Source organism: Mustelus asterias, unplaced genomic scaffold (genome assembly GCF_964213995.1).
Source record: "Mustelus asterias unplaced genomic scaffold, sMusAst1.hap1.1 HAP1_SCAFFOLD_481, whole genome shotgun sequence".
NCBI lineage: Eukaryota > Metazoa > Chordata > Chondrichthyes > Carcharhiniformes > Triakidae > Mustelus > Mustelus asterias.
Genome location: NW_027590433.1, coordinates 148,590 through 171,454, shown reverse-complemented (window position 1 = coordinate 171,454; position 22,865 = coordinate 148,590). Strand labels below are relative to the sequence as shown.

Here is a 22,865-nt window from a genome sequence, read left to right as displayed (position 1 = left end):
TTTACAAACTCTACCCCATCTAAACCTTTAACAGTATGCGAGTCCCTTCTTACAAGTTTAAAAAACTTCCCTAAGAACAAAACAAACTTGATGTTAAACTGCATCCATTAATTTTTTTGTTCTATTCATCAACCTAATTATTTTAATTTGATCAGTTATTGTGAGGGATGATTAACTTCTGTTCTTTATAAACTGGTTCACTCATTTTGTTAATTCTACATGGGCTCGAGAATCAGAACCCAGACTTTATCATCCTTATTTTTTCTCCCTTTGCCACCACTCCCTCTGTTTTGCGGGAGGGTCGTGGGGATTCCAATCAGAACTAATCAAATTATCATAAAAGTAAAATACTGCGGATGCTGGAATCTGAAACGAAAACAGAAAATGCTGGAAGATCTCAGCAGGTCTGACAGCATCTTTGGAGAGAGAATAGAGCCAATGTTTTGAGTCTGGATGAGCTTCTTACAAAGTGTCATCCAGAATCGAAACGTTGTTTCTATTCTCTAATCATTTTATCGATAAGCTTCTTGTTCTTAGTTTCCAAATGGCAGGTAAGAGACCTGTCCGGTCCCCACTCGAGCTCTGGTTTTTCACTGGCCATGCGTGGATAGGATTATAACTGTTAGAATCTACTCTCAGAGATCTGCTTTTCAGACCAGTGCTACTTGGAGAATACCATCACTTCACCAAATATCGGGTCACAAGTCCCTCACAGTTCTTATCACAAATTGACGATAGGTTAAGCAATGCCTCAGAACGCTTTTTAACTTCTTAACCAACTACCTACCACTGTTTGTTGATTGGTCGGACCCCTTTTTTACAGATTCAGGTCTCTCAGCCGCTGAACACCAGCCGGTCCTGGAATAAGTTTAATTTGAACTCATTCTGAGTCAATATTCTCACCAGGTCCTCTGTTGGGACCCTGCTAAGCAGCTTTAATGGTCCATGATTGCAGAAACTGAGAAGTTACAGGAATGTGGTCAAGATAGTCCAGTCCCATTATGCCTCACATTCAATCTGCTGTCCTTCAATTATAACAGAATATGTGGCTGTATGTAGCTGCCTCGGCCGTGGTCAACCCAACACTGCCTTCCTGAACTGCTACAATGCCTCAGGTGTAAGTACACCCACAGTGCTGTTAGAGAGGGAGAATGTAGATGGATACCAGATTGATATATTCCATTCAACCACACCCAAGATGAGTTATTCCAATTTCTTTATTGTCCAGGACAATATATTCACAATATCTTTAAAACAGAAATTAAACATTCCCATTTGATTTCAGGTAGTAACATATTCTGTTAGTTTGTTCTTTATTGTCAATGTCAGGCTGGGGTTGTTCCCCTTGGAGCAAAGGAGGTTGAGGGGAGATTTGATAGAGGTGACAAGATTCTGACAGGTTTAGATAAGGTGGACAAAGAAAAGCTGTTCCCATTAGCTGATGGGACAAGGATGAGGGGGAGACAGATTTAAGGTTTTGGATCAGAGATGCAGTTGAGGGGGGGGGGTGATGTGAGGAAGAATATTTTGATGCAGCGAATGGTAATGACCTGGAACTCGCTGCCTACGAGGGTGGAGGAAGTGGAGACAATAAACAATTACAAAGGAAATTGGATGGGCGTTTGGGGGGTTTCAAACAGAAATGCTGCCTAAATATCTCTGAACTTCCTCACACCCTGTCACTCTGTGATCTGTGTGAAATTTGAAACCAGGTATTCGCAACAAGACTCAAGGAGCATCAGCCCACTGGAGGCAAAGTTGTGAGACCGACCAGTCCAACAGAAAGAAACCCTCCGACCCTCCCCATTGACCAACTGTGAGAATGAACAAAATGCAGTCCTGGGTGTAATTGAGAGCAGAAACAGTAACAGCAGAATCCAACCTCTGGAATCACTCGTGAACTTGTTGGTGTCTCAGCAGGTGGGATGAAACTCTGAATCTCTTCCCACACACAGAGCAGGTGAATGGCCTCTCCCCAGTGTGAACTCGCTGGTGTGTGCAGAGGTTTGAGAGGTCAGTGAATCCCTTCCCACACTGAGAGCACATAAATGGTTTCTCCCCAGTGTGAACTCGCTCGTGTGTCCGCAGACTGGATAACTGAGTGAATCCATTCCCACACTGAGAGCAGGTAAATGGTCTCTCCCCAGTGTGAACTCGCTGGTGTCTTCGCAGGCCTGATGAATTACTGAATCCCTTCCCACACTGAGAACAAGTGAATGGTCTGTCCCCAGTGTGAACTCGCTGGTGAGTCCGCAGGTTGGATGACTGAGTGAATCCCTGCCCACACTGAGAGCAGGTGAACGGTCTCTCCCCAGTGTGAACTCGCTGGTGTCTTTGCTGGCCGGATGAATCACTGAATCCCTCCCCACACTGAGAGCAGGTGAACGGCCTCTCCCCCGTATGGCTGCGCCAATGCGCTTCGAGCTCAGATGGGTATCCGTATCTTTTCCCACAGTCCGCACACTTCCATGGTTTCTCCATGGTGCAGGTGTCCTTGCCGCTCTCTTGGGTGGACAATTAGTTGAAACTTTGTCCACACACAGAACACGAGTACAGTCTCTCCCCGCTGTGAATGTTGTGATGTTTATTCAGACTGTGTAACTGGTTAAAGCTCTTTAGTCAGTGCACTGGAACACTCTCACTCGAGTGTGGCAGTGTGTTGCTGCTTTTCCAGTCACACTGATGTTTGAAATCTTTTCAAATCAACAGACCGGACAATCATTTCTCCTTCTAGATTCAAAGTCCGATGATATTCAGCTCCCAAGGAATATGACTGTCAGATCTAGACGTGACGTTTGAGATTTCAGCCTGTGATTCCTCTTTCAATATCCTGTAAAATGAGTTTACAAAAGTCATCAGTGTCAGTACAGGATAGAAATTCAGAACAGACAATTTCTATGGAACATTCTTTCCTCTCTCATTCCCCAAAAGCTGTCAATCTCCATCCCACACACTCTCTCCCCATTCTCAGCAGGTCTGGCAGCATCTGTATGGAGAGAAAAGAACTGATGTTTCAGAGCTTTGACAAAGGGTCATCGAGACAAGAAACATCAGCTCTTTTCTCTCCTTACAGATGCTGCCAGACCTGCTGAGATTTTCCAGCATTTTCTCTCTTGGTTTCAGATTCCAGCATCCGCAGTAATTTGCTTTTATAAGGCTGCAGATACCTCCTCCCAAGTAACATGCGTGTGCCCAAGACATCACCACTTGTTTCCCTTATTTCTTTCGCACCCATGGTGCTCTCCGCAGTAAACACAGAGGAGAAGTATTCATTAAAAATCTCACCCATCTCCTGTGTCTCCACACACAGATGGCCATACTGATTTTTAAGGGGATCTATTCTCTCTCTAGCCACCCTTTTACTCTTAATATAGCTATAGAACCTCTTGGAATTTTCTTTAATCTTTAAACCCAATGTATGCTTCCTTCTTTTACCTGACCAGAGCCTCAATGTCCCTTGTCTGCCAGAGATCCCTAAATTTACCATTCTTTCCCTGCATCTTAACAGGAATATACTGCCCTGGATTCTTGATATCACACTTTTAAAACCTTCCATTTGCCAGTCATTCCTTTCCCTTCAAACAAACTCACCTAATCAACATCTGCTCGATCCTGCCTAATGCCCACAAAAGTGGCCCTGCTCATCCATCCTCTGGATTACCTCTTCGGAAAACAATAAAAGATTTGTCAGACATGACTTCCCGTGCACAAAGCGGTGCTGACTATCCCTAATCACACCGTCAGAATCCAAATGTTGGTAGATTCTGTCCTTCACAATCCCCTCCAGTAACTTACCCACCACTGATGTCAGACTACCGGCCTATAATCCTCAGGCTTCTCTTTGCTACGCTTCTTAAACAACAGAACAACATTAACATGTTCTATTCTTCCAGAACTTCACCAGGAGAAAGAGATGAAACAAATATCTCTGCAAGGGGCTCTGTAATTCCTTCCTGAGCCTCCCACAAGATCTGAAGATATAATTGATCAGACCCAGGGGATTTATCCACCTTAATGCACTTTAAGGCTGCAGATACCTCCTCCCGAGTAATATGCATGTGGTCCAAGACATCACAGCTTCTTTCTCTTATTTCTTCAGCATCCATCATGTTCTCCTCAGGAAACACCAAGGAGAAATATTCATTAAAAATCGCACCCATCTCCTGTGACTCCATCCTCAGATAGCCATGCTGATTTTTAAGGGGACCTATTCTCTCTCTCTCTAGCCACCCTTTTACTCTTAATATCGCGATAGAACCTCTTGGGATTTTCATAGAATCCATACAGTGCAGAAAGAGGCCATTTGGCCCATCGAATCTGCACCGACCACAATCCCACCCAGGCCCTACCCCCATATCCCGACATATTTACCCGCTAATTCCTCTAACCTACGCATCTCAGGACACTAAGGGACAATTTTAGCATGGCCAATCAACCTAACCCACACATCTTTGGACTGTGTTAAAGTTAAATTTTCTTTAACTTTACCTGCCAGATCCATATCATACCCTCTTAAGTGTTCTCTTACACTTTTAAGAGACATCGAGTGATTCACTTGTCCCCGATTGTCTAAACCCAATGTCTGCTTCCTTCTTTTACCTGACCAGAGCCTCAATGTCCCTTGTCAGCCAGGGATCCCTAAATTTACCATTCTTTCCCTTCATCCTGACAGGAATATACTTCCCCTGGACTCTTTATCACACTTTTAAAACCTCCCATTTGCCAGTCATTCCTTTCCCTTCAAACAAACTCACCTAATCGACATCTGCTAGATCCTGCCTAATGCCCACAAAAGTGGCCCTGCTCCATAAACTGGGCCTTGATCTGTGGACCTGTCTTATCTTTTTCCAGAACTATTTTGAAACTATTGGTGCTCCCAATAGTGCTCCCTGACTGACACTTCAGTCACTTGCTCTACCTCATTTCTTAACTGTTTAATAGAAAGTGAGTCCAGGAATTGATAATGAAAAATAAGGAGCTGGGAGATGAATTGAACAAGTATTTTGCCTCGGTGTTCACAATAGAGGATACAGTTAAAACTCAGAAACAACTGGAAATCAGAAAACAGAAGTGTGGGATGAACTCTGAAAAAGCACAATTCCCAGGGAAGTGGTCCTCAGCAAACTGTTGGAGCTGTGGGCTGATGAGTCCTCGGGTCCTGCTGGGCTTCATTCTCGGGTCTTAACAGAGTGAGATAGTTGATGTGTCGGTCAATTTTCTAAAATTCCCCATCGGGAATTGGATAAAGGGAAACCAGTGGATGCGCTGTACTTAGATTTCCAGAAGACATTTGATGAGGTGCCACATCAAAGGTTATTGCAGCAAATAAAAATTCATGCTGCGGGGATGACATATTGGCGTGGATAGAAGATTGGCAAACAGCAAACAGTGGGCAGAAATGGATCATTTTCTGGTTTAAGAGAGAGAGAGAGAGACCTGGGCCAACCTTTCCAGAGTCTGCACCCTCCCTGGATTCACTTCCTTTCCCTTCAGATGCTGCAAGTCCCCAATTTCCCCCAGAATGAGAAAAGAAATGGAAAGGGGGAGAAAAGAAAGTGTGTTACTCACAGATATTAGCGACAGGAGGAAGTTTCAGTCAGTCTGAAGATCAATCTTCATTCACACAAAGCCTGCGCTCAGATTGGCCGGAAGACCAGAATCCTTCCGGTCCTCCAACTCTTCCCATTGGTCAACACCTCAGCATGACGATCAGAGGGTGGGTTCTCCCCCGCACATGCGCAGCTTTCCCTCTCCCCCGCACATGCGCAGTCCCGGGCCAGGGGGAGGGGGAGATCACCGAGCAGCTTCTCGTTCTGGCCGGAGCCATCAGCCGGTTGCCTGGAAACCTTGACTCAAGGAGGTGTAAGGGGAGGGGGAACAATGGGTGGGGGCGGGGCTCCCGGGTCCGCGCGCCCGGGCCTGCGCACTGGAACCCGGAGACATCACCGCGGAGCAGAGTGACTCCTATTGGCTGATTCAGGCAGGGCTCTATTGTGACGTCACAATGTGGATGTGGTCCAATGAGCTTCAGAGTGAAACTTCCTCCTCTGGACAACATCTGGGAGGAAATCAATGTTTCCCCCTTTCCATTTCTTTTCTCATTCTGGGGGAAATTGGGGACTTGCAGCAACTGAAGGGAATGAAGTGAATTCGGTCTGTATATTCCACACATTTTTACTCCAGTAATGTAGACATTTATCTGTCTGGCCGCCTGCATGGAAAGTTTCAGCACTCTGCGTCCAGGGCAGGAAGCAGTGAGCATGGATCTGTCAATCACACATGAGGACGGCCTCAACTGGGATCTTGGGTTCATGTCACACGATCTGTAACCCCCACGACTTGCCTGGGCTTGCAAAACCTCACTAACTGTCCAGGCTGGAGACAATACACATCTATTTAACCTGTGCTTAACCCTCTCTCCACTCACATTGTCTGTACCTTTAAGATTTGATTTCCTGTAAAGACTCGCATTCCAACCATTATCTTGTAAATTGAGTTTGTGTCTTTGTGCCCTGTTTGTGAACAGAACTCCCACTCACCTGATGAAGGAGCAGCGCTCCGAAAGGCTTGTGCTACCAAATAAACCTGTTGGACTTTAACCTGGTGTTGTGAGACTTCTTTCTGTGCTTACCCCAGTTCAACGCCGGCATCTCCACACTCTGAGTGGAAACAGAGGGAAGTAGGAGGCCGGAAGTGAGGAGAGAGATTTTATACATCTACAACTCAACAGGAACTTTGACAGAATTTCCAAACCCTGTGAACAGCATCAGCTCCAAGTTCCTCTCCAACCCACACACCATCCGGACTTGTCTGACATCCAGTACTGAAAGAACAGAAATTTATTTCATATAAATACTGGGAAGACTGAACCCATTGTGTTCAGTCCCCACTACAAACTCCACTCCCTCGCCAACAACTTTATCTCTCCTCCTGGCAACTGTCTGAGGCTGAACCAGGCTGTTCACAACCAGGGTGAAATAGTTCATCCCAAGATGAGCTTCCAGCCACGTCCACATCATCATCAAGACCACCTTCATTCAAAGAAGTAATTAATTTATAAGAATGAATAATAAAATACAGTGTAGAAGGAGGCCATTCAGCCCATCGAGCCTGCACCGACAACAATCCCATCCAGGCCTTATCCACATATTTACCTGTTAATCCCCCTGATACCAAGTGGCAATTTATGATGGCCAATCCGTCTAACCAGCACATCTTTGGACTGTGGAAGGAAACCGGAACACCCGGAGGAAACCCACACAGACACGGGGAGAATGTAGAAACTCTGCACAGACAGCGACCCGAGGCTGGAATTGAACCCGGGTCCCTGGTGCTGTTAAGCAGCTGCACTAACCACTGTGCCACCGGGCCACATGTCAGTGCCATCGCCCGACTCCAGCCCAGTCTCAGCTCATCTGGAACCCTCACCCATTCCATTCTGACGTCACACCCACACCCATTCCATTGTGACGTCACACCCTCACCCATTCCATTGTGACGTCACACCCTCACCCATTCCATTGTGACGTCACACCCTCACCCATTCCATTGTGACGTCACACCCTCACCCATTCCATTGTGACGTCACACCCTCACCCATTCCATGATAATTGTGAGGTGATTCATTTTGGTAGGACTAATTTAAATGTGGATTACAGGGTCAAAGGTAGGGTTCTGAAGACTGTGGAGGAACAGAGAGATCTTGGGGTCCATATCCACAGATCTCTAAAGGTTGCCACTCAAGTGGATAGAGCTGTGAAGAAGGCCGATAGTGTGTTAGCTTTTATTAACAGGGGGTTGGAGTTTAAGAGCCGTAGGGTTATGCTGCAACTGTACAGAACCTTGGTGAGACCACATTTGGAATATTGTGTGCAGTTCTGGTCAGCTCACTATAAGAAGGATGTGGAAGCGCTGGAAAGAGTGCAGAGGAGATTTACCAGGATGCTGCCTGGTTTGGAGGGTAGGTCTTATGAGGAAAGGTTGAGGGAGGTGGGGCTGTTCTCTCTGGAGCGGAGGAGGCTGAGGGGGGACTTAATAGAGGTTTATAAAATGATGAAGGGGATAGATAGAGTGAACGTTCAAAGACTATTTCCTCGGGTGAATGGAGCTATTACAAGGGGGCATAACTATAGGGTTCGTGGTGGGAGATATAGGAAGGATATCAGAGGTAGGTTCTTTACGCAGAGAGTGGTTGTGGTGTGGAATGGACTGCCTGCAGTGATAGTGGAGTCAGACACTTTAGGAACATTTAAGCGGTTATTGGATAGACACATGGAGCACACCAGGATGATAGGGAGTGGGATAGCTTGATCTTGGTTTCAGATAAAGCTCGGCACAACATCGTGGGCCGAAGGGCCTGTTCTGTGCTGTACTGTTCTATGTCTATGTATTCCATTGTTTTTCTATGTTCTCTATGTTCTAAAATCAAGTTACAGAATACAATCCTGCTGATGCCAAGGGTTAATTTAATTTATCATGGCCAATCCGTCTAACCTGCAGATCTTTGGACTGTGGGAGGAAACCGGAGCACCTGGAGAAAACCCACACAGACACAGGGAGAATGTGCAAATTCCTCACAGCGACCCGAGGCTGGAATTGAACCCGGGTCCCTGGCGCTGTTAGGCAGCTGCACTAACCACTGTGCCACCGGGCCACATGTCAGTGCCATCGCCCGACTCCAGCCCTGTCTCAGCTCATCTGGAACCCTCACCCATTCCATTGTGACGTCACACCCTCACCCATTGAGATGGGTTTGGATTTCAGCCCAGGGAGGAGGGAGAGTGTGTGGGACAGGGATTTACAGATTTTGGGGAACAAGAGAGGAAAAAATGTCCCAGAGAAACTAGAATTGTCTGTTCAGAATTTCTATCCCGGACTGACGCTGATGACTTTTCCAAATTTTTTTTACAGGATATTGGAAGTGGAGGATTGGCAGACAGAAAACTCAAACCGAACATCATGACTCGCAAAGTCATTTTGTTCATTCGGAGCTGAATATCATTGGTCTTTGAATATGGGAGGAGAAATGTTTGACTCTTCTGTCTGTTTAAAGATTTTAAACATCAGTGTGACCGGAAAAGCAGTGAAACAAACACACACCCGATTGAGAGTGTTCCAGTGAACTGACTGAGGAAAGATCTTTAACAGTCTGAAAGAACATCACACAATTCACAGCAGGGTGAAACTACGTGTATGTTGTGTGTGTGGACGAGGTTTCAACTGATCATCCAACCTGGAGAAACACAAGGGCACCAGCACCATGGAGAAACCGTGGAAATGTGTGGAGTGCGGGAAAGGATTCGGTTTCCCATCACAACTGGAAGTTCATTGCTGTAGTCACACTGGGGAGAGACCGTTCACCTCCTCCGTTTGTGGGAAGGGATTCACCCATTCATACAACCTTCTGACTCACCAACGGGTTCACACTGGGGAGAGGCTGTTCACCTGCCCTGTGTGTGGGAAGGGATTCACTCGCTCATCCCACATTGTGACACATCAACTTGTTCACACTGATGAGAGACTGTTTCCATGTTCTGACTGAGAAGAGTTTTAAATGCAAAAAAGATCTGCTGACACACCAATGCATTCACACTGGGGAGAGACCGTTCACCTGCTCTGTGTGTGGGAAAGGATTCATTCAGTCATCCCACCTGCAGACACATCAACTTGTTCACTCTGATAACAAACTTTTTAATTGTTCTGACTGTGAGAAGGGCTTTAAAAACAAAAAGGATCTGTTAATGCACCAATATACTCACACTGGGGAGAGGCCATTCACCTGCTGTGTGTGGGGGAAGGGATTCAGCCGCCCACCTGCCCAACTGAACCACCAGAGAATTCACACTGGGGAGAGGCCCTTCACCTGCTCAGAATCCCTGGGAAGGGATTCATTAATTCATCCAACCTTCTGATACACCAGCAGCTCCATACAGGGGATCGACCGTTCACCTGCTCTGAATGTGGGAAGGGATTCACCCGTTCATACAACCTTCTGACACACCAGCAGGTTCACAGTGAGGAAGGGCCATTCACTTGCTCCGTATGTGGGAAGGGATTCACTCTTTCACCCAACCTATTGAACCACCAGTGAGTTCACACTGGGGAGAGGCCGTTCACATGTAACGTCTGTGGAAAGGGATTTATTCAGTCATCTAACGGTAGCACGGTAGCACAGTGGTTAGCACTGCTGCTTCACAGCTCCAGGGTCCCGGGTTCGATTCCCGGCTCGGGTCACTGTCTGTGTGGAGTTTGCACGTTCTCCCTGTGTCTGCGTGGGTTTCCTCCGGGTGCTCCGGTTTCCTCTCACAGTCCAAAGATGTGCGGGTTAGGTTGATTGGCCAGGTTAAAAAAATTGCCCCTGAGATGCGTAGGTTAGTGGGATTAGCGGGTAAATATGTGGGGGTAGGGCCTGGTTGGGATTGTGGTCGGTGCAGACTCGATGGGCTGAATGGCCTCCTTCTGCACTGTAGGGTTTCTATGATTTCTATGATTTCTAACCTGCTAACACACCAGCAAGTTCACAAACGACTGCAAGGTTTGGATTCTACACTTATCGATGCTGTTAATCATATCCAGGTCTGAATCATGTTCTCTCTGACTTTTTTCCTCTGTTGAGGTTTGATATTCTGAATAAATGTGAAATAGACATTTGATTGAATCATTGTTGTAGATTTTTGTCTTTTCCATTTGAGTGTTTAACGTCACGAGGCTGGAGCTCAGAAAGGGCAATCTGAGGGAGGATCATACAGTAGGAACAGAACTTCATTCTTGACACAGTCCTTCAGGGTCTCGCTGAGAGGGACAAACAGCACTTTGGTCTTTTTCGTCACTTTTCACTGACAGCAAAGTCCCCGTGTGGGTGAATCCTGAGGTGTGTAAGAAATGTGTCCCAGTCGTTCTTTTCCATGGTTCAGAGCTCCTAGACCCGGAACAGAAGCTCCTTTACAACTGTGTTTAGAGTCAGGAAGAACAACGGTGAATGCTGGAAACGTGCTGTCAAAGATTGGTGTAAAACTGGGATCTATTCCTGACTGAGAGTGAAACGGCAGGTTTAGGTTTCCAGACTAAAAATGAAAAAAAGTGTAAAACATGTTAATGTGTGTGTGTCAGTCCTGGTTTATTGAACAGAAACTGGCTTCAAATAAATTGGTTGAAGTCTGCATTAAAGGAGGAGCTGGAGACGTTCAAAGGAGCCTGTTAACTGCTGGGACAATGAGACAACAATTTGATTCCCAGATAGAGAAGGAGCTGCAGTGTGTGTCCAAGAATTCTCAGTTTTGTTGATGTGTGCTTCCCATACACTATCCTTTTAAATAAACCTCACTCCTATCAGCCTTTAACCATTATAAACAGAACAGAGAGAAGCTGAGCAGCATCAGAGCCCTGACTGATCATTTAAGAATGAGTGATGTGTTCAGCTGAAGTTTCCTGTTGGTAGTTTTCTGGGTGATCTCCTTATTTTGATCATTCTCAGTGACCCCTGGGTGTGAACCTCCTCTCCTCTCTTTTAGACAATCATTCACTTAACATCTCCTCTCTCTCAGAAACTCAATCGCTCAACATCTCTCTCACACTCACTGAACGTCTCTCTCTCTCTCTCTCTCCAGGCATTCACTCACACCTCACCTTCCATCTCTCTTACATTCTAACCTCGTTCCTCTCTCACATTTACTTAACCTCTCTCCTCTCAGATACTGTGTTCATCACTTAATGTCTCTCTATCTTTCTTTCAAACACTCACTCATTTAACCTTCCTATTTCAGATCTGCTCAAACTTATTCATTCTTTTCTCTCTCTCATTACCTCTCTCTGAAAAAGCACAAACAAACTTCATCTCTCTTCGCTGTCTGAGAAAACATTTAATTGATGGAGATTCAATCCTCTCTGTTTCTCTCTCCCACTTCCTCTGACAGGCCCTGACTCACTTTAAATCTCCTCTTTTCTAATAACCCTCTTTGGGAAAACTCATTTGTTCTCTAATTCCTCCTCACTTCTCCCAGTGATGACCCTCAGTCCATCTCCCAATTCAGTGAATGTGTTAAAAGTCCAAATAATCTCCTTTCTTTATTGTTTAAAATGGGAATGGAGGTGAATGTAATGCTGAGACTGGCAGCAATCTGTGTGGTTGTTCTTGATGCTGTCAGAGTGAGTTCAGCCTCACAGGAAGGAAGACTGTTCACGGTGATAACATCAAACTGACACCGGCTGTTTCATTCTCAGGTAACACAACTTCCTGTTTCTCTGCTGCCGGTTCAAAAACGCACATCTCACTTCTGAGCAGAAAATAAATCCAGGGACCACAATCTGGTGAGAACATCTGTCAATGCGGCCTATATCTGTCCACAGAGTCAGGGCAGAGTCACACAGATCACATTGTGGTGACATTTACAAATGAGCCGTGTTATTTCTGTTCAGAGTTTCCATTCGCAGATATAACCAGCTGTGTCTGTGGATCAGTTACTGAGTTCCCTCTGTTCCCTGTAGCTGGGAACTGATAGCCTGCTCTCTTATATTTTATATCATTCTCTCTGTATTGCTTGTTTCCTCTATTTCTCAGCTTTTATCTTTGACCTTCCTCATCTTTCTGCTTTTTGAAATCTTCCTCAATTTTTCTCTCAGTCTTTACATCTCTCTCTTCCTCTGTAACTTTCTCAGGCTCTGTGTGTTCCTATTTAATCCACATGTTCAAAATCATGAAGAGTTTCTAATTGATTATAGAAGGAAAAACAGGGAGAGAAGCAGAAAAACCCAGCAGATCCGGCGGCATCTGTTCAGAGAGAAACAGTTAACATTTTGAGTCCATATAATTCTTCAGGGCAGGAAAAACATGGGTTATCCATCTTAGATTAGGGAATGTGATGGGGCGATTTAATAGAGATGTTTCAAATGACAAATGATTTATGATAGTTTCTCTCCATTGACACTATCTCCCAGGAGCAGGAAGTCTGTCGATGGTGAGAATCTATTTCCCAGGTGCAGGAGGGTCTGTAAGCAGAGGATACAGAGATTTAATATAATTGACAACAGAACTGGAGGGGGTGATAAGGAAAATTTTTTACACAACAACTGGATATGATCTGGAATGCACAAACTGACAGGGGTGCTAGAAGCAGGTTTAATAGCAACTTTCAAAGGGAATTGGATAAATACTTGCAGAAGGTAAATTGGCAGAGTTATGGTGAATGGGATTAATTGGACAGTTCACTCATCTTTGTGACATTCTGAATGTTTCTCTCCTGAGGTTTTAATGTTTGATCTTTTCAGTCACAATGTGTCTCAAACAGAAGATGAAACCATTGGGTTTGATGAGCCTTCAGATCTGTTTCCTGTGTGTAACTTGAGAACTGCAGATAACCATGAGAAGGAACTGATTATTTTCAGTTCCTCGAACAGATACACCTCAGATATCAGAAATCCCTGGAGTTCCCCATGTCCTCATTATTCTCCCCTTGAGTATAACAGCTCTCAGTCCGGCTGAGTCAGTCGCATGTGCCTCTGTCATGATGTTTCCACTTCTATTTTATCACTCACCTCCCAGTGACACTCACCATAACACAGACACCTTAAAATATCATTGTTCCCTTACACTTTGTCCTCCTATTATAATCAAATGTTTGTTGGGCCTCTTGTCTCCCTTAATGTCAGATTATCTGCAGTTAAAATGACCTCAGAGACACTGAAACCGACCTCAGTGATTATTATACCAGACTCCAATCAGCCCCAGGAGCTGCAGTTGTAAAATACAGCAGAATTGGAATAACAGACAGGTTATTGTCTGATACTGACAGTGGCAGAGTAACACACACCGGAATCTAAATACATTATATCAATGGACCATGACTCACTCACACTATCAAATGAAACCTAAACTCTGGTTATGGTGCACGAGATACTGACTGTATTATCATTACATTGGATCTAATGCTGTGTTCACTAACATACTGCAACGTGACTCTTATTATTTGAACAAACATTGTATTTGTTACACTCAGAGTAAGTCAGTGCTTTGCTGTGTTGTCTCTGTGCTCCATCCCCACTCTGATTGTATTGGAGTCTGTGTGTGCCACTGTTACACTCAGAGTAAGTCAGTGCTTTGCTGTGTTGTCTCTGTGCTCCATCCCCACTCTGATTGTATTGGAGTCTGTGTGTGCCACTGTTACACTCAGAGTAAGTCAGTGCTTTGCTGTGTTGTCTCTGTGTTCCATCCCCACTCTGATTGTATTGGAGCCTGTGTGTGTCACTGTTACACTCAGAGTAAGTCAGTGTTTGCTGTGTTGTCTCTGTGCTCCATCCCCACTCTGATTGTATTGGAGCCTGTGTGTGCCACTGTTACACTCAGAGTAAATCAGTGTTTGCTGTGTTGTCTCTGTGCTCCATCCCCACTCTGATTGTATTGGAGCCTGTGTGTGCCACTGTTACACTCAGAGTAAGTCAGTGCTTTGCTGTGTTGTCTCTGTGCTCCATCCCCACTCTGATTGTATTGGAGCCTGTGTGTGCCACTGTTACACTCAGAGTAAGTCAGTGCTTTGCTGTGTTGTCTCTGTGCTCCATCCCCACTCTGATTGTATTGGAGCCTGTGTGTGTCATTGTTACACTCAGAGTAAGTCAGTGCTTTGCTGTGTTGTCTCTGTGCTCCATCCCCACTCTGATTGTATTGGAGCCTGTGTGTGTCATTGTTACACTCAGAGTAAGTCAGTGCTTTGCTGTGTTGTCTCTGTGCTCCATCCCCACTCTGATTGTATTGGAGTCTGTGTGTGTCATTGTTACACTGAGACTCTGTCGCTGTGATTATTGGACAAACAGCAAGTTACCGTCACAATGCCCAGCTGATTGACGGCAGCGCGGACCAATGGGAAGAGGGGGCAGTACTGGAGGCCCGATCAGGTGTGGTCGGTCCTCCAACCAATAGAAGTGAATGAGGGGCGGGGCCAGCTTTGACTTGAGCATGCGCAGTGTGAGTAATGGCAATGGAGGCGGCTTTTGTTTTGGGCTCGGAAATCTGTTCGAGGTGATTGGAGGTACGGAGAGAGCAATGGATCGCCCAGGTGGGTGGAAACGCTGCGTAAGCATGTTGTGTAAGGCGCAAACCGCGGAAGAGAGCTTCCCGGACCCAGTTTGTACCGAGCAGGACTGCAGCTCCTCATGTTCGTTAACGTTCGCCATCTTTATTGGGGGCAATATGCAGCAGTGCGCACGTGCGGCCGCCATGTTTGTAAAGGGCAATGTTGTCAATCAGTGGGAGGCGTTTGTTCCCCAGTGTTCAGAATGGAGACAACTTGTCCATCAAACTGCATCAACCCTCTGAGTCCCAATGTCTTATTGATGAGGCAGAGCGGTGGCAGAGAAGGAAAAAGAAAGGGAAAGTAAAACAGAAAATGCTGGAAAATCTCAGCAGATTTGATAGCATAGAACATAGAATGTTACAGCGCAGTACAGGCCCTTCAGCCCTCGATGTTGCGCCGACCTGTGAAACCAATCTAAAGCCCCTCTAATCTGCACTATTCCAATACCATCCATATGTTTATCCAATGACCATTTAAATGCCCTTAATGTTGGCGAGTCCACTACTGCTGCAGGCAGGGAATTCCACACCCTTACTACTCTCTGAGTAAAGAACCTACCTCTGACATCTGTCCTATATCTATCACCCCTCAATTTAAAGCTATGTCCCCTCGTGCTAGCTATCACCATCTGAGGAAAAAGGCTCTCACTGTCCACCCTATCTAATCCTCTGATCATCTTGTACGCCTCTATTAAGTCACCTCTTAACCTCCATCTCTCGAATGAAAAATTACACCATAGATAAGTAAGCCCCACCAACGCCTCTACTTTCTCAGAAGACTAAGGAAATTCGGCATGTCCGCTACGACTCTCACCAACCTTTACGGCTCCCGAGTCAAGGTCAGGGTCGGAGGATAAACATTCTCTCCACCTCCGGCACCACCCCCGCGCCCCCCCTCCTCCCGTCCCCGCACGCCCCCAAAGGTCTGCACTCACTGGGGAGTGAGAATAGAACCAACGTTTCGAGACTGGACGACCCATAGTCAGAGCTTGTACACGCATAAACAGAGCATGTAAACCTCAACACCCTCCACGTACCCTTGTACACCTCTATCAATCTACTTTGCTCCAAGGAGAACAACCCCAAGTTATCCAGCCTAACATTGTAACTATAATTCCTCATCCCTGGAACCATTTTGATAAATCTCCTCTGCACCCTGTCAAGGAGCCTCGCATCCTCCATAATGTGTGGTGTTCACTGGTTTGCACAGACCCAGGTATTCTGTGTTCCTGTCTGTGATCTCATCACATACTTACAATTGCACAGTGACACCACCCCCACTCCCTGGGGATTTCCCCAACTGGGAGATTTTTCTCTGATGCCAATGCTTCTGATATCTTTCCAGCTGCAGGCTCCAGCAGGAGATTTTAAGATTAAAATCAGTTAAATTCTTTCAGAGGTGAGTGTTTGTGACCATTCACAGGCACGGGTTCTCGTCATAAACCAGCTGGTCGCCTCCATGCTGTGGTACCGGCTGGTCCCTTTGACCCCCTCCCCCTGGCTTTGTCACCGATATCCAGAAAACCCTCCTGCGGTTCTTCTGGGACAATCGACTGCACTGGGTCCCTGCTGCGGTCCTGTATCTCCCCCTTGAGGAGGGCGGACAAGGTCTGGTGTGCCTCCGCACTCAGATAGCGACCTTCCGCCTCCAGGCCCTGCAGAGGTACCTTTACGTTGAGCCCCCTCCACAATGGTGTGCCATGGCGACGTATTTCTTCCGCCAGTGGCACGGCCTCAATTATGACGTGCAGCTCCTGCATATCGAACTGGGGCGTGCTTCGACCGCCCTGCAGGAGTTGCCCGTCTTTTACCAGGACCTCCTCACTGTCTGGAACAAGGTCGCCTCGCGACGCAGCTCTCCCCCGTCAGGAGTAGCGGCTCTCGTGCGAGAGCCGCTGCTCAGGAATCCGCTCCTCCAGCCGTATAACTTCAGGTGGCTGGCGGAGAGGGGGCTGTGGACGCCGGGGTGACCAGAATCGGGGACGTGCTCGATGGCGGAGGGGCGGGCTGGATGAGCCCCCACGTGCTGGCTGAGCACGCGGGGACGTCCGTCCGGCACGCGGCCAAAGCCATCCTAGACCTTAGGACGGTCGTGCTCGGCCCCAAAAGTGCACGCAAACTTGAGGCGGCGCAGGCGTGCGGTGGGATCCCGCCCGAGCGTTCCCCTGTTCGGACGGAATTCCACATTGGCCCAAAACTTCAACCCTCCTCCTCGGGTCAGGTGCCCCACAGCCTGAGCCGCCTCGCGGAAATGTCCTCCGTGCCTTTTTCTACCGCGCGGAGGCGTTTCCTGTGCGGGCTGCTGCTGCACACCGTCCACTATCGCCTGTCGCCCGGATACACCTTGGCGGGCCTTGTTTCCGTAGAGGTCCCTCTATGGAGAGATTGCCCCAATTACATCGGGGACCTGGGGTGGAGGGTGATGCATGCAGCAGTTCCGCACAACCGTAGGATTCACTGGTTCACGGGCTATGAAGCTTGCCCCTTCTGTGGCCTTGTGAAGTCCGTGGACCATGTCTATGTTTGGTGTCTTAGGTTGCACTCTCTTTTTGTTGGGGTCGGGATGGCGACCTCCTCGTGAACCTGCTCCTGGGCCTGGCGAAACGCGCCATTTACCGGTCCAGGCAGCGGGCGATCGAGGGGGCCGTCCATCCTGACTGTCTTCCCCTCTACCGCAGCTACGTTCGCGGCCATGTGTCCCTGGAGAGGGAGCATGCGGTGTCCACGGGCGCGGTTGACGCCTTCCGTGCCCGTTGGGCACCGCAGGGGTTGGGGTGCGTTATTGACCCTAATAATCACATTTTAATTTGATGTTTTTAAGTTTCCTTTGTACTTTGATTTTGTTCGGGCTGTTCCCCCTCCTTTTGGGGGGCTGCCCCTTTTACTTTGTCCTGATTTAACTTGAGTTTGTTTATTTGTTTTGACCTAAAAGAGGCCAACATCTGTGAGTAAAACACTTTCTTTTCTCATTCTGGGGGAAATTGGGGACTTGCAGCAACTGAAGGGAAAAGAAGTGAATCCAGGGAAGCTGCAGACTCTGTGAAGATTGGCCCAGGTCTCTCTCTCTCTCTTAAAGACATTGATATAGAAACATAGAAGATAGGAGCAGGAGGAGGCCATTTGGCCCTTCGAGCCTGCTCCGCCATTCTTTACAATCATGGCTGATCATCCAACTCAGTAGTCTCATCCTGCTTTTTCCCCATAACCTGTGATCCCATTCGCTCCAAGTGCTTTATCCAGCCGCCTCTTGAATACATTCAATGTTTTGGCACCAACTACTTCCTGCGGTAATAAATTCCACAGACTCACCACTCTTTGGGTGAAGAAATGTCTCCTCACCTCCGTCCTAAATGGTCTACCCTGAATCCTCAGACTGTGACCCCCGGTTCTGGACTCCATCAGGAACATCCTCCCTGCATCTATCCTGTCTCGACCTGTTAGAATTTTATAAGTCTCTATGAGATTCCCCCCTCATTCATCTGAACTCCAACGAAAACCATCCTAACCTCGTCAATCTCTCCTCATACATCAGTCCCGTGATTCCCTGAATCAGCCTGGTGAACATCCTTTGCTCCCTCAGCTTGACACATTTATTTGTCTGTCTAAAAGGATGGTCTTTTTCCTCATGTTCACATTAAAGGGCAGCTTTCCCCAGGAGATGGCTGACATTTAAGGGGACAGTACATTAATATAGGACAGAGATATGTCTAGTGTTGTTATAAGGTACCCAGATTAGATATATTATTTATGTTTCTGTAATAAAATATATTTATTATTATTTCTTGCATTGTAATATAATGCTGCAGCGATGTTATACATTTCCAGTCATAAAGTCATTACAGCACAGAAGGAATCCATTTGGTAACTCGAGTCCATGCTGACTCTCTGTATAACATTCCAGTCCCATTCCCCCTCTATATCCCCATTCTCCTGAAAGTTTATTTCCTTCAAGTGCCCATCCACTTTCATTTTTAAATAGAATCCATAGATATGGATGGAGATTTACAACTTTTTGGGAATGAAATAGGAACGAATGTTCCATAGAAACTAGAATTGTCTGTTCTGAATTTCTATCCTATTCTGACTGTGATGACTTTTGCAAACTCATTTCGCAGGATATTGAACAAGGAATCACAGGCAAAAATCTCAACCGTCACATCTAGACAGAGTCATATTCCTTGGGATCTGAATATCTTGTAATATGGAACTGTAGCTACGTTATATATTTCCAGACAACTCTTCCCTCAGAGGGTTGTTAGTCTTTTGGATTTCTCTTCCACAGGGACCAGTGGAGGCTGAGGATCATTGAATATATTCCAGTTAGACAGATCTTTGACTGACAATGGTGTCAAGAGTTATGGGGAACAGACAAGAAGATGGAGCAAAAGCTAAGATGTGAGGGGATTTCTTCACTCAAGGATGTGGAAAAGATTTGGAATTCTCAACCCCTGAGGACAGTGAAGCCTCGGTCATCAACTATTTTCAAGAGAGATATTGATTGGTTTCTAGATATTGCAGATATCAAGGGATATGGGTTTAGTGTGGGGAGAATGATGCTGAGGTAGATGAACGAATTATCTCATTGAATAGTTTAAAAGGCTCGATGGACCAAATGGCCGACTGCAGCTCCTATTTGTTATGGTCTGTGTGTCCAGGACAGGAAGCAGTGAGCATGGATCTGTCAATCAGCCTCAATCAGCACCTTCAGGAGAATTGGGAGGGTGAATATTAGATACAGCAGAGTGAGAATGGAGGGAGAGTGTGTGGGATGGAGATTTACAGCTTTTTGGGACTGAAATAGGAAAGAATGTTCCATAGAAATTGTCTGTTCTGAATTTCTATCCTGTACTGACACTGATGACTTTTGTAAACTCATTTTACAGGATATTGAAAGAGGAATCACAGACCGAAATCTCAAACGTCACATCTAGATCTGACAGAGTCATATTCCTTGGGAGCTGAATATCATCGGCCTTTGAATCTAGAAGGAGAAATGGTTGTCCAGTCTGTTGATTTGAAAAGATTTCAAACATCAGTGTGACTGGAAAAGCACCAACACACTGCCACACTCAAGTGAGAGTCTTCCAGTGCACGGACTAAAGAGCTTTAACCAGTTACACAGCCTGAATAAATATCACACCATTCACAGTGGGGAGAGACTGTACCCGTGTTCTGTGTGTGGACGAGGCTTCAACTGATTGTCCACCCAAGAGAACGGCAAGGACACCTGCACCATGGAGAAACCATGGAAATGTGCGGATTGTGGGAAGAGATACAGAGCCCCATCTCAGCTGGAAGCTCATCGGCGCAGCCACACTGGGGAGAGGCCGTTCACCTGCTCTCAGTGTGGGGAGGGATTCACTCAGTCATCCGACCTGCAGAGACACCAGCGAGTTCACACTGGGGAGAGACCGTTCACCTGCTCTCAGTGCGGGGAGGGATTCACTCTGTCATCCAGCCTGCAGAGACATCAGCGAGTTCACACTGGGGAGAGACCATTCACCTGCTCTCAGTGTGGGAAGGGATTCACTCGATCATCCTACCTGCAGTCACACCAGCGAGTTCACACTGGGGAGAGGCCATTCACCTGCTCTCAGTGTGGGAAGGGATTCACTTGTTCATCCAGCCTGCGGATGCATCAGCGAGTTCACACTGGGGAGAGGCCGTTCACCTGCTCTCAGTGTGGGGAGGGATTCATTCAGTCATCCAGCCTGCAGACACACCAGCGAATTCACACTGGGGAGAGGCCATTCACCTGTTCTCCGTGTGGGAAGGGATTCACTTGTTCATCCCACCTGCGGAGGCACCAGCGCGTTCACACGGGGGAGAGGCCATTCAGCTGCTCTCAGTGTGGGAAGGGATTCACTCGGGTATCCAACCTGCGGGTACACCAGCGAGTTCACACTGGGGAGAGACCATTCACCTGCTCTCAGTGTGGGAAGGGATTCACTTGGGTATCCAACCTGCGGGCACACCAGCGAGTTCACACTGGGGAGAGACCATTCACCTGATCTCAGTGTGGGAAGGGATTCACTTGTTCATCCCATCTGCAAAGGCACCAGTGAGTTCACCGGGGAGAGACCATTCACTTGCTCTCAGTGTGGAAGGGATTCACTCAGTTATCCAGTCTGCAGACACATGAGCGAGTTCACACTGGGGAGAAACCATTTATGTGCTCTGTTTGGGAAGAGATTCACTGACCTCTCGAACTTGTGCACACACCAGCGAGTTCACACTGGGGAGAGACCGTTCACCTGCTCTCACTGTGGGAAGGGATTCAGCGTGAAAGATTGCTTTGAAAATCCTCCACTATTCGTCAATTGTCCCACCAGAAAGTTTTTGTCCCAGTCTACCTTAGCCAACTCCTCCTTCATCCCTTTATAGTCTCCTTAGTTTAAGTACAAGACACTGGTATTGGATTTTACCTTCTCACGCTCCATCTGTATTTTAAATTCAACCAAGGAAGGAATTCAATTACCCATCCCTGCTGGAAACTCATCGACGCAGTCACACTGGGGAGAGGCCATTCATCTGTTCCCAGTGTGGGAAGGGATTTGCTCACCCATCCACTCTGCTGAGACACCAGCAAATTCACACTGGGACGAGGCCATTCAACTGCTCTTGTGTAGGAAGGGATTCAGTTGGTCATCCAGTCTCCTGACACACCAGCGAGTTCACACCGTGGAGAAGCCATTCACCTGCTCCCGGTGTGAGAAGAGATTCGCTGACTCATCCAACCTAGCTGTACACTAGCGAACTCACAAAGAGGAGGCCATTCACCTGCTCCCAGTGTGGAAAGGGATTTAATCGTCATCCAAACTAGCAGTACACCAGCGAGTTCACACTGGAGAGAGGCCTTTTACCTACTGTGTGTGTGGCAAGAGATTCATTGACTCATCCAGCCTAGCAATATACCAGCGAATTCACAAAGGGGAGAGGCCATTCACTTGCTCCCGGTGTGGGAAGGGATATGTTACCTCATCCACTCTTCTGAGACACCAGTGAATTCACAAGGAACTATTGTGATTGTATTTTCCTGTTGAGCATATTCAAACTAAACCATGTTCCTTTGGGTCTGTTTCTGCTGAATTGAAAAATAACTTCAGCTCTGTTTCAGTGTTAATATAGTTGGTCTGAGAAGAGGAGGATTTGGGGTCAGGAAACTTGTACAAAGCATCAGATTATCTGAACAGCAGAGAATTTTGTACATGGGAGGAAACAACTCTGTTCTCAATCACATTAGGGAGAAACCATGAAAATATGGAGACTGAAGTGATTGGCGGACCATTTTTAATGGTTTTCTAATTCAGCACATTTCTATTTTTATTAGTTTACTATCATATTATGGTGAGCACTGCTGCCTCACAGCGCCAGGGACTCGGGTTTGATTCCTGGCTTGGGTCACTGTCTGTGTGGAGTTTGCACGTTCTCCCCGTGTCTGCATGGGTTTCCTCCGGTGCTCCAGTTTCCTCCCAGTCGGAAAGACATGCTGGTTCGGTGCATCAGCTATGCTAAATTCTCCCTCCTGTGTATCCGAATAGGAGCCGGAGTGTGGCAACTTGGGGATTTTCAGTAACTTCATTGCTGCGTTAATGTAAGCCTACTTGTGACACTAATCAATAAACTTAAACTATTTTACATGTAGCTCCGCTGTATCTTTCCAGTCAGAGTCATTACAGCTCAGAAGGAATGCATTGGGTTTCTCAAACCTATTTGACTCTCTGTAGACGAGTTACACGGCCTGAAAAAAACATCACAACATGCAGAGTGGGGAGAAACTGTAGACATGTTCTGTATGTGGACG

The 22,865-nt window shown here is 46.7% G+C and overlaps 3 protein-coding genes across 4 annotated transcripts in view; 2 read left to right on the top strand and 1 right to left on the bottom strand.

Moving 5' to 3' along the window:
- Positions 1–22,865, top strand: part of LOC144486836 (uncharacterized) — an 80,942-nt gene that overhangs the window by 21,179 nt on the left and 36,898 nt on the right. The window contains exon 6 of the mRNA XM_078204858.1: positions 20,388–20,994. Coding sequence (XP_078060984.1) covers positions 20,388–20,994 — 607 coding nt within the window. The remainder of the gene's footprint in view (positions 1–20,387; positions 20,995–22,865) is intronic.
- On the bottom strand, positions 1,857–4,175 carry LOC144486834 (uncharacterized). The gene is made up of 2 exons (XM_078204857.1): positions 4,038–4,175; positions 1,857–2,463 (listed from the first exon to the last, which is right to left on the bottom strand). The coding sequence occupies exons 1-2, from the start codon at positions 4,173–4,175 to the stop codon at positions 1,891–1,893; spliced, it is 711 nt and encodes a 236-aa protein (XP_078060983.1). The 3' UTR covers positions 1,857–1,890.
- Positions 12,215–22,865, top strand: part of LOC144486828 (uncharacterized) — a 66,010-nt gene continuing 55,359 nt past the window's right edge. The window contains exon 1 of one of the 2 annotated variants that reach the window (XM_078204852.1): positions 12,215–12,306. The gene's annotated coding sequence lies outside the window, so the exon portion shown is untranslated. Of the gene's footprint in view, positions 12,307–14,972; positions 15,045–22,865 lie in introns of those variants that run through there. The other variant, XM_078204851.1, reaches the window with a different exon arrangement.

What these genes read in the sequence shown, in the direction of transcription:
- LOC144486834 (XM_078204857.1), bottom strand. Translation starts at nt 4,175, where the DNA reads ATGGAGTCACAGGAGATGGGTGCGATTTTTAATGAATATTTCTCCTTG. An exon ending in TGCATATTACTCGGGAGGAG is followed by an intron (nt 2,464 to 4,037) that starts GTATCTGCAGCC and finishes AAACCATGGAAG; the next exon opens with TGTGCGGACTGTGGGAAAAG.